The sequence below is a fragment of the Cygnus atratus genome, chromosome 9, assembly GCF_013377495.2.
Source record: "Cygnus atratus isolate AKBS03 ecotype Queensland, Australia chromosome 9, CAtr_DNAZoo_HiC_assembly, whole genome shotgun sequence".
NCBI lineage: Eukaryota > Metazoa > Chordata > Aves > Anseriformes > Anatidae > Cygnus > Cygnus atratus.
Genome location: NC_066370.1, coordinates 9728626 through 9740969, shown reverse-complemented (window position 1 = coordinate 9740969; position 12344 = coordinate 9728626). Strand labels below are relative to the sequence as shown.

The following is a 12344-nucleotide window of genomic DNA, read 5'->3' as shown; positions in this document are numbered from 1 at the left end:
CAATTCTGCTTTTCAAAATGCTTTAAGGCTGACATGTTTCCTTTAAAATGTTTACCTTGAAGTTAGGGCGTGAGAGGTGGTTCTTGCTTTGTGTATTATTAAATTGTGTGTTATATTTTAATAATTATAAAATCCAACAAAACTTTTGATATGGATTACAGGGGTAAAATACAAATAAAAATACATCATTGTAATTATCCCCAGACTAAGGCTATAAAGTCAAGCAATTTAAAGTCAGTTATACATAAAAGAATCCAAGGTGCACACAGGTAAGGCAGACTGACATCCTTAATTTGCCACAGAGTAAAGCAGTGGTGGAGGAAATGTATTCAGAACGAATATATTAAAAATGATAAATTTAAATCTAAGTCATTATCTCAATATATACTACAATCTCCATATATACTTAAATTCTTCAATCAATCTTATGAGTTTTGCATGGCATCCTTCAAGATTATGTATGTTTGCATGTATTATGTATCCACTTTCTACTTCTTATCATTTTTAGATTTCTTTTAAGTACAACTCTTAAAACTGCATTTCCTGGGACATGGTATTTTATTTAGGGATGATTACAGCAACCTTGTACGGGTTTTGCTCACCTAATGCCAGACTGGTACTTACTAAAAGTGACTTTAATGCATTCCTAGCTTCTTCTCCCTGAGACCAGGTGCTATAGCCCCTACTCCCATGTTCCTTGAAAGTATCTACAGAAAGAAGTACTAATGAGACACCACGTAGTAACTGCAGCAATCAATGGGAGAAATCGGCAGCATGATGATGGACTACATGAGACTCTCTTTTCAAAATCTTTTTGCGTAACCATAATAGTGTTCATATACAACTTGAGACTAGTTTTCTTCTTGCCTGGTCATGTATATAAAACTGAAAACTGTAATAATCTTCTGTGCAGAACAGCACACAAACTCAACTGTATGTAATAATACAAAATTTTAAAATGTGGCCCTAGTAACATGCTTGAGATCACATGAACACCACAGCAGAAGTAATCTCTCATTTCTTACAGTGGTACTAAAATCACAAACCACCCTGGACTTTCTGTTGGAGGTCGTGCACATGTACCAGGAAAAAAAAACACCATCTTTTCACTTGCCTCTTTTCTTTTCTGAAGCAGCAGCTCCAATCTTTCATTAGCTCTTTTGCCAATCATTTTGTTTCTCTCAGCTTCGTACTGCCTCTGTGTATTATCCTGATGAATGCTCAGGTTTAAGGCAACATTCACAAGAGCAGTCATAAGCTTCATAGCTGCAAAAGCAGAACACAGAATATGACTCTTTACCTGTAGTCAGAGCTCAAAAATATTGCCTCAGGCAGATCCACACACACAGAAAATAACCAACTCGACCCTGGCACAGAACCACTTGGAAAGCCACTTCCCACCCAAAAAATACCCAGATCACTTGGCTGACCTAAAAATCAGAAATCCACATACACATACCGCATTGAGCTCCAGGCAGTGTTAGTTACCCTTCTCTCCAGAAAATATGCAACTTCTAATGTCAGAGCAACCATGTGAACCCAGAGGATCAGTGCACACCATTAAGCCAGTTACTGTGCAGTTACAGACATTTCTCTGTTGAGAAATATCATTATAGATGCCTCCACGCTAAAGGCAACCCTTAACCAGTAACTTCTGAAGATTAATCAATTTGCAAGGGACCACAACATCGTTTCTCTGAAAGAAAGTCTGACCCTGCTCTAAAGTCAAGTGTATAATTGCATAAAAAATATGATTTGAACTTCATGTGCCCCTTTATACACATTTTCAAACCTTCTGGATCTACTATTGTTCATGCATATTTTTCTGTCTTAATTTAGTTTTACAATAACATTTCTAAGTGTCTTTCCCATGTATGTTCTGTGTGGTTACACAGCATATCACAATTTACAACACTGAAAACAGCAAAAGAAATTTATCGATTAATCACATTCTCTCTGGCTAAATACACAGCATTGTCCTCAAGTTCAAAAAGCAATTATACAAATGGAGAAGTGAAGCTACTCTTATAGTTAACTCCGTCTTATCTTGCTATTGCTTAAAGTTTGCAAATCTAGAAGTACCCACGTCTTCTTGCCTTAGTTTCTTGCAATAATGAATCATTTCTCATTCAAATTGGCTAGCACGGATGAAAACTGAAAACAAAGACCTCAGAAACACTCCTTCAAGAATAGATGACATTCTAAAAGTAGGTTTTCATAATTTTTTATCAAGACTGAGCTTCCTTGCATCATGCTGACTTCTGCTCTACAGAGTAGCAATATAATGCAATGTGCAAAAACTAGCCTGAAGAAAATTTGCAGAATCAAAACAAAGCTCTCATGTTTGTTAATAAATAAAAATAAGTAAGTGTATGGCAAAATAATCGATCATGCCTCTAATGGAAAAAGCCATCAGTGCCTTAAATAACTGAAGCCAGTTGTGAAAAACTTAGGCTTTGGTATTTGCTAATCCATGCTTGCAGGTTCTAGTTACATGATAGCAACTATTTCTTCTACAAAGCATGGTTCCTGGGTCACGTCCCTAGCGCATGGGGCTGTTTCCTCTTTCCAATCAAGCTTCTCATACTTTTCGAACATCTGTCCCACAAAGGGGTGAACCAATCAAAATAATGGTCCAAAATGCATATTATTATCCTCCTCACTCCACAATCTCTTTCCTATAAAACAATCAATCATAATCTAAGCAAAAAGCAAATCAAAATCACCTGGAATTGAAGATCAGTATCCAGTATAAACTGGAAAGAAATTGTTTCCATCTCTGATTAAGTAACTGGCACAGATTTCCAACAGGTTCTTTGTCTCCAGCTCAGGTAGTGTTTGTTTTGAAGACTGAATTTGTAGAGACAAACTTGCATTGTGGTCAATTATGTCTGAATTATTCACTTATTATTATTATTATTATTATTTTATTTTACCATTCCCAGTTACCAAATAAAGTGAAGAATACAAGGGGATTTCAAAATAGAGTTCAGTTACTCTGAGTTGAAGATTTTGATTTTCAGTTTTAAAATCAAGCTCCAATCACATCTGGACTTCGTTTCTCAAAATCACTGGTAATCCGCCTCTTACTTAGATTAGTAAGAGATGAAATTAAAAAATAAATCTGATTTCCGCTCTGGGTATTGAACACTTGGAAACCTGAACAAAACTGTAAGAGGCTGACTGTGAAAACTAACTACATCAGTAAAAAATAACAGCAGTAAAAATATTCGGATTAATGACAAACACCTCCTATAAAAGCTTCACATATTTGATATGATCTATAAATGGTCCAGGGAAAAGTCTTCCAATAAGATGCATTTCAGCACATGAGGTCAGTAGAAAGACATTACCTGACGGAACTAGTGTTAGACACCTACATCCAAGCTAGAAATCCTGGTATTGCTTTATAATTGGAGAAAGACAGCTAGTTCTACACAGCAATTCATCCATATTATGGGAGACATCTAATATAGGTGAGACGATATACACTCTAGAAAAGTCTATTTCTATCTAATGATATAATCAGTGCCTGACTTAAATGTAGGCAGGTGTGTTGAAAGGTGCAGCATGGCCAGAGGTAGAAGACAGAGTGACCTAGAATAGTGGCCCAATGTTCCCAAATTTTATGCTTCTCAAGAATGAAGACACAGATTTCTATTGACACTTAGAATAAGTTTTGTACTCTAAAATGCCAAATTATAAAGGCATGCTAACCAACAAATAAACAACTAATAAAGAAACACATGACATAAGTATGCCACTTCTGATTCACAGGATTTACTGGAGTCCCCTGTGAGGCTGAGACATACCCCCTTCCAAAAGGAAAAGTGTATTGTCAGTAAAGTTATACCACGTGTGTTAATTGGATTTGATCAAGCTTTCCAGAGTTCTCAGGACTTGCCAAATTCCACCTGTATCAAAATTAGCAGTAATTCTCGAACCAACTCACCTGTAATAACTCCTTTGAAAACCCCCTTCTTTGTGCTTGTTTACTTACCAGCTAACGTACTGGTGTGTCTGAAAGCCCGGACCTGGGAATCTGACAAACCAGTCAGAAGAGAAATCACCGTGTCCATCATGTATTCATCATAGATGATGCTATACTGACACTGTCGAATGAGCACTCCAATGAACTCACAAAAATTGGATCGAAACTTCTTCCACTGTGGCCCGGGCATGGTAAGTGGGTAATCACCGCTGTCCTGAAGAACGAGAAAATGAGCATACTAAGTGAACACAGACCAAGTTTCTAAGTTAAACAGTATCCTTTTCCTCCAAGCTAATGGAAAACAGCCAGCAACAACAATTTATTCTTCAATAAACAAAGAACCTTGTTGGCATGAAAACCCTTTTTGAGAGATTTGACTGTAATTTTTCTATACTCGCATTCTTAGTTCTGCATAGTCCAAAATATGCATCCAGACTCAATTATTTTTCTTATGTCCCGGGTTAGGAATTGGAGATAAAGGATAAGCAAGGCACATTTCAAAATATTTAAGATCAAAATCTAAAGAAATTCTTGTGTGATTGAAGGTTTGTATCATTTTCCACTCCCCACCTTCCATTCCGTTAATATTCTAATCATCTGGCTGCTTCTCCCCACAAACTCCGCTTTATTCAAGTTTGCAATTGAGACCTTATCAGAAAGTAATGATCGTCCTTTTGTGATCTTATAAGCTTACCCTTTTTCTAGTGGTTAAACCTACCTTCTGATAAATGCAATAGAATTTTTTCAAGTTTAATTCCTCTCCAAGACTAATTTCTTACTATTCTTCCTTCAAGCAACCAATCTCAGTGAGACTGTCCCCCCCAATTAGAAAACACAAGCCAATTCCAGATTATCCAAAAGATCAAGGCAATTTTCCATCTTGAATCCCTCCCCCAAAACAGGAAGTCAGCAGCATAAAGGTTAAATCTAACTGTACATATTTATTCTGTTTTTGTGAAGAACAAGTATTTCTATTACCTTGGGTCTTGTCTCACTGCACAGGCTGACCCTTGTAAAGCCAGTAACTTAAGAGCAGAGGAGCTCTAATCAAATATCCTTTAATCTATACTTAACAGAAGATACTCCACTGCACAAACCAAAAAACTTACCAATTTTAACTAAATCACACATTCCAACCATACTAGAATTATTTAAATGATTTAAAATACCAAGACAAGCATTCAAATGTTAGAAAAATACAAAATTGTAAGGCAGTCATAGTGACCCATAGTTTCTCTTTCATTACTATGCTGAATAACATTACCTTTACAAACAGTATTCTTCCTTCTAACTTCGAATACCCAATTTGAGAGAAACAAAAGCTTTGTTTCAAAAAAATAAAAAGATTCAGTTGTCACGCTCCTGATACAAAGAGATCTCCTAGCGTGTTCAATTGTAGCTGTGAGTTCTAAGAACATTTGTAAATCAGACCAAAGTGTTTGATAATAGAAACCCAGATAAACAGCAACATCATTAACCTTGTTGTGTGTTTTGAAGTGTTCTTTTTATTTCTTAAACAGTCTGTTTATGCCTAATGCTTATTTGTGAATTTCAGCAAGGCACAGTGTCTTGCCGTGTAAATATGAGCCCTGTATTAGTCTTTTAATTATTTAAATTTAGGACTGAAATTAAAATGCTGAAGGCTTCTCTTCAATTTGCCTGGCAGTAACCCATACAAACACCCCAGAATTCTTTTACCCTTTTCTTCTTCCTGCTTGTACCTTTATCTTCACAAATAACCTCCAGACTAATTCTCTGCCTCCAGAGTACCTGTGGGAACTCTGTATGTGAGCTTACATAAATATTATATGCTTTCCAGATGTATGGATATGTAATCTGTAGAACAGAACTGCAGGATCTCTAGTGCTGTGCTTAACTACTCATATTTGTATGACGTATTCTTAACCCACAATTACATATTAGATTGTCCTTTTGAAAGGTATGTGAAGACTGCACCGAGAACATCTCATCTTCTGAAACTGGAAGAATAAATTTCCAGTAAAGCTGGTTTGCTGGATCATTTATTTTTGAATACCAATAAAAATGTGGCATGTTGGTCATACCAATATATGTGATACCTGATGGTACAACTGTTAGAAAACTGAAACCAAACCAATTTATTGCCCATCTGCTACTGTAGCACAAGAATTAAGAGGGAATTTGTCTATGAAATGCCTGTGCTCATAAGCCAAGCATCCAAACAGTGCAGCAGAAAAGGCTTGTCTGTGGAATTCCCCATCTCAATCTGAACTGGTAGCAGCAATGAATGAAGTTATTTCCATCATTTCCAAGTCCTGCGCAAGTGTTCTTCTGTTCATACTCAGAAAGATTAATGGTCCAATCCCTGCCGTAAATACAGAAATAAGGACCAACAGCCAGCTGACTACTGCAGTGCTGGAAGAACAATGTGACTATCTTAGAAAATATAAAGGAAGCTGCGAAACTGAACATCTTCAATGGAGATTAAGATGTTTTCTGGGCACCATACTGTGCTAGTGAATACACAATGCAAAATTTTACTCCAGCTATTACTACACTTTTATTACTTTCTCCTAATAACTCTAGGCTTGTAGAAAATATTTATCAAGTCAAAAATACAAAAAAGACATTTTATACCACCTACACACATGTACCAGTGAGCACTAGCCCCTTTCAACTCCAATCTGATACACCAGACCTGGCATTTTAGGTACAGGGAGGAAAATATGCTACAGAAGTGGATTTCCTCCCTCTGAAAATGACAAGTCTAAAGATGACAATGAAGGTGGCAGTAGCCCTAAGCATCTGCTTTGCCTCAGGATGACACAGGGGAGATGGACATTGGGGTTTGGGAGTTCTGGGGTAACATAAGAGGTACTACAGGTAAAATGCCAACAACAGTGGTATTTAGAATGAAGAATTAAGAGGGCTGTTGCTCATCTGTGTAGAAAATGCTGATGCTTTATTGAGATAATATATGACCACCTGACCCAGCTTCCAATGTTGAACTCTTTCTGGCTCCCTTTTTTTCACTGCTTATCATAGAACTGGAAAAAAAAACAAAAAACAGTGGCTCAAGGAAGCTGTCTAGTCAGTCTACCTGGCATCAGGGAGCACAGCCAATAGCACTGCTGAAAGAAGGCAAGAAGTAGACCTGCATAAGCTCTCTTCTTTCTCCAGCAAGTAAAGAAGGGCTGGGAGGTGGGAAGGATCAAGATGATCTGCCAAATCTAGCCTGAGCTGCCTTTAGTCAAAGGACTGTCACTAGCAAATGGTGTCTGCAGCCACCAGCTATTTATTAGCTATTATTCAGGCAGTTGGAATAGGTGATCCTTAAAGATCCCTTCCAGCTGAACTATTCCATTATCTATAATCCAGCTCTCCCAGAAACAAATGACTGTTGTTCAGAATGAAGTGGTAAATACAAACCAAAGGGCCAAGAAGTGGACCAGTGCCAAGCTAATCACAATTGTAATTGTAAAATCTAGTGAAGGCTCAGAAGGATTTTTTGTTTCATTATGCATTTTACCCTGCACACTAATGTAAACTGCTCTCATTCTGTAAGTTTATATTTTGGCTGGTCTTTTTTCATGACATATGATATCCTGCTACACAGAGAGCATTCTGAAATACTATGATTAGTAAAATGAACAAATGACTCATATAACAATTATAAACTCACCACGCTGTGATCATAGGATATATGAACATCACCAACTGCACCGAATTTTAAAATGTTTTCCACTGCTAATGGGGCATGTGTTTATTCCAGATTTCAAAATGTTCACTGGGTTGTGGTCTAAGACTAACAATTTCATGCTTTAATGCTAAAACCCAGAAATTCTTTCACATACCTACTCAAATGTTAAGGCAGAAGACTAAACGGAAGCTTTCTGTTAGAACTGCAGAAGTTCAAAAATGTTTTAAGGAATGGAAAAATAAAGTTTATGCACTAGTAACTGTAATTCTTTGCAACATTTTGCTTACATGTACATTCCCACCATGCATAAACACGTAAGGGAGAGACTTCTTCTCTACCTCCCTCTTTGTTTCTGACATAATCTCTTCCTACCCTCCCAGGATGATCATACTTGGCAAAAAGGACTGAATCCTAATCACAGAAATAAAATTCATGTGCATTTGTTCCTAAATTTTCCAAGATAGTTGCACATTTTTGTTGAAAGAAAGAGCCTCTTTTCCTATAGCAGGAAGATCAGACTTTTTATAACTGTACTTTTCATGCAGAGATGCTAGGGAACAGCCAGAATTGTACAGGAACTGTCAACAGGAAACCTGGCCAGAGATCAATCCCTGTCAGTGTGGATGCCCCAGCAAGGCCAATCCAGCTCTTTAACTTCTCTGAGAAACGTTTCTGTTCTGAATACTTACTTGGAAAATACATGCAGTTGTGTTCCTAACTTTACCAGATATTAAACGCTTGTAAAAACACAGAGCACTGATGTGATATTTGGCAGAAGCTGTCTGATAGTATCTAAGATCTGCCACAGGATGGTCTCATCTACATGGAGAGTATCTCACAGAACACACAAAGTAAAGCTTTTGTAGGAGCAGAGAAATGTTCATATCTTCAGTTTTCTTGCTCAATTTTTTGAATCACAGCCTTGACATTCTATCTAGAATTGGTCAGAAAAAGACTGCTGCCCTACAGAAAATTTGCGTTTCAACGTCCGTTTTCCTTACTAAGCAAACTGAACATTCAGAATATTTCTTATACAAGAAAAATCAAAGGAATTACAGTTTTAAAATCTCAAACCTAAAAATTGTTCATTAGGAAAACTTTTATTTTGACAGAAGATACCCAGTCTGAACTGTAATATGTTTATTTCAAACAAAATGTTTCTATCTTTTGAAAGAGAGATTTCTTTTTGTAACACTGTTCCAAAATGGTAACTTTCATGTCAAGTTTGGTTTAAGCTGCCAATTCAAATGAACAAAACATACATTTGCACATAGAAAACAGACTGGAATGCTGCAAATGCCAAGCCTGCAGTCCTGTCTCAAGAATCCAGAGTTCTGTGTCGCATGATGGTAGTTTCAAGTGGTCAACTACAGCGTCCAACATACCACCACCAACTGAAGTTAGATGAGAAAATTTTCTACTGTTCTTCTTACTGCTTCCTCTTATTAATCCTTCTAATACAGTCATCTCTACTACCCAGGATATGAGCTGACGAGAATATTCCTAAAATCATTCAAAGGCACGAGAGTCTGTATGAAGGACTAGCATGGACCCAAGCTAGTTCTTGCAGCCACATGTGGCTAGGCTCTCTCATACGCACGTAGGTGTGGTGCTAAGGGACATAGTTTAGTGCTAGACTTGGCTGTGTCAGGTTAAAGTTTGGACTTTATATCTTAGAGGTCTTTTCCAACCTAAATGATTCTATGATTATATAGCTTGCTTCATGTGAGCTTGCTTCATGCTTTTGTGTGATAGTACACTTACACCCTTCACCTGCTTAGGTCACAAACTTTTCAATACTGGTATTTCAGCATCCAAGGCCTACTCAATCCACAACATTGATTTTTCAAGATCAGTGACTGTAATCACCCTTTCAAATTATTTCACTACCTTCTGTTTTTCCATAATTATTCTTTCTAAAGCTCATGCTGGCCTGTTGATCCTCATCCAATATTGAAATTGCTGCTTTGCTTGTCAATATAATTTCTTATACTGAGACATTGCTTATCCACTGGTTAAGAAACCAGTGCATTTTTATTTTAAAAACTTTTTTTTAAAAAAACTGCATTTTTGTTTTAAAACAAAAGAATACTGTAACGTATTTCATAATGTTTAAAGCACTATTTGTATAACATACCTCATCAAATTCTTCTGTCATTTTCCTTATGATTTCTGCATTTTGCATGTTCCTGAACATTTCAATTCTTACAGTACCTGTAATATAATAAGGGAACAAAAGAAATTAACATAACCCATTTCTTACATCAAAATAACAATCTCAATGTTTTTCTGCTGCTAAATTTACAGCTCAATAATACATATGAAAGAGCATTTAATGTGATTATACAAAAAACACAGAAAAAATGACTCTTGAAGACACAAGTAAAACGATCAGAATGGAAGTTAGTAATATTTTCCACCTTTTTACTCTTCACAACTGAGCAAGCATGATGGAGGAGCAACTAAAAACCAATGCAAGACTCACACCATATCTGCAGTTACCAAATGTTTTTAATTTTGTGTGCAAAATAAAAGTCTTTCAGTTCTATGGCCGTTATTAGTATTTCTCTACTTTTTTATGATTATAGATTATAGATATACCATGACCTCTACGTGGAGACACAAGAGTGGTTTCCAAACTGCTTAACTCAGGACCAGCATGGTTTATTACTAAGGCACAGCACTGTGTGAATGGAGCTCTGTAGACCAGAGCTAGTACAATTGCATTGTGTAGTGCTATAGTCAAGATGTCTCTCCAAAACCAAAGGCTCCAAAGGGCTCAGTCAAGATGTGAGCCGGTTCAGGACCAAAAGCAGCAACTGCATCTATGTTATTCCTTCATCTCGATTATACCATTTCCCCATCACCTGAACAATGAAGTTTACAGGAGTAACTTTTCACTGTAAATTGTACAAAGCTACCAGAACTGAAAATATAATACAATAGCGATTAATGATTAACTTGAATGAAATCACACTTTATATCACATTATTGCCTTTGCAACTAAACATTGTCTAAATCTCCAACCGTATAACGCGAGTCACCATAGGGAATATTTTTTTTGTTACTGCATTACATTTTTGCCACTTGACAATTGTCTTTTGTTAATGGAGGATACACATAAAACTTAAGCAAACTGCAGAGCTACAATTCCCATCCCAACCTTGTTAACATTACAAAGAGTAAATCTCCCTAGTTTTGCAAAAATTTCAATTGGATTAGTAATCCACTGCATGGCTTCAAAAATTGGAAACAGAATAGTAGAGACTTAACAGCTAACACTATTAACTCCTGTACAAAGAATAAATAAAGAGAAGTTAAACATACTAAATATTGTGGGAATGTTTTTATTCCGCTATTTTATTCCATGAAAAACAAGCATTAGAAACATATGCATTTCAAAACATGCAAGCATAGTGACAGCTTCTGTCTCTTAGAAGGGATACTGTTTCATAACAGAGCTTAAATTTTGATTTCTTGACTTGTTAGTGCTTGTTTATGAAATAATATTTACTTATTTATTTCTTATTAGGTTAACTGTCAAGCTCAGTTCTAACAATGGTGATTTACGTCTGTGCATAGTTATTTACATATTTTTAATAAGCAATTAGTAATGCACTATATTGGTATAAAACAAGAACACAAAAGAATACTACTGTATGACAGCTGAAGACATGTTCTATCAGCTTTGAAATCACCTCTATATGTAGCTATATTTTAAATGTTTCCCCCAACAGTGAAAGTTTTGTTTTAAATAAGTGAAACAGTTTCAATGTCTCAGCATGTTGGAAAGTGAACAGCTATTCCTAGAAATCTGTCTCAACTGCATTAATACCTTTCTCTCATTGCATGCTGTCATCTGTTCTTCTTCTGATTAGTAACAACCCTCACTGAGTACAGAACCTATTGACTGTTTTATTTTTATAGCCCTGATTCAAATTTTATTAATTCATTTATTAAATAACTTCTGTACAATATATAACCATGTTACTTTGTATATTTACTTTGTACATTGTATATTTACTTTGTATATTTACAATATATTACCACATTACTTTGTCAGAAAAAGTAAATATAGTGCAACTAAAATGCCCTGTTAATGCATTTCCCTCAATTCAAACCTCCCTTCGATTTAGTGTAATTCTGCTGTGGTTCTCTGCACCTTTCCTCCCTAAGGTTATGGAATGTAATTATATTGTGGGCACTATTTGGTGGCTTGGATATTGTTAATTTTTTGAATGACCTCCTGCTTTTTTTTTTACCAGTCAAGTGAAGTAAAATTTTCCTTTGAATGCTTTCTCTAAAGCAATTGGTTTCAGGAGGTAACTGCTTAAAGGGCTGCATTTTTTTAATTGCATCGCTGCAATGCAGACTATTTATGACTAGGTCTATACATCCCTGTTTCTTTAGCAGCTTTGCAGATACAGAAACAGGGCTCAAAGAAAGCTGATGGCTGGTACCAGAGGCATTCCCCATGTTACTGTCAGACAACGAATCGTATATCCTGTGCCACAAGGGCAGAAACCTGGAACCTGCCCACTGCACTGGCCCAGGGGAGAGGCTGCAGCCTCCTCTGAACCATGGAAAGGCTTTTACCTTCCATGACCAGAACTGAGACAGCATCATCCATCTCCTGGGCACCTAGGGACTTCTCCTGACGCTATGCAGAGGTGG

At 36.6% G+C, this 12344-nt stretch overlaps 1 protein-coding gene across 1 annotated transcript in view; it reads right to left on the bottom strand.

The window, feature by feature from the left end:
* Positions 1–12344, bottom strand: part of STAG1 (stromal antigen 1) — a 185061-nt gene that overhangs the window by 78309 nt on the left and 94408 nt on the right. The window contains 3 exon segments of the mRNA XM_050712522.1: positions 1115–1266; positions 4001–4205; positions 9808–9884. Coding sequence (XP_050568479.1) covers positions 1115–1266; positions 4001–4205; positions 9808–9884 — 434 coding nt within the window.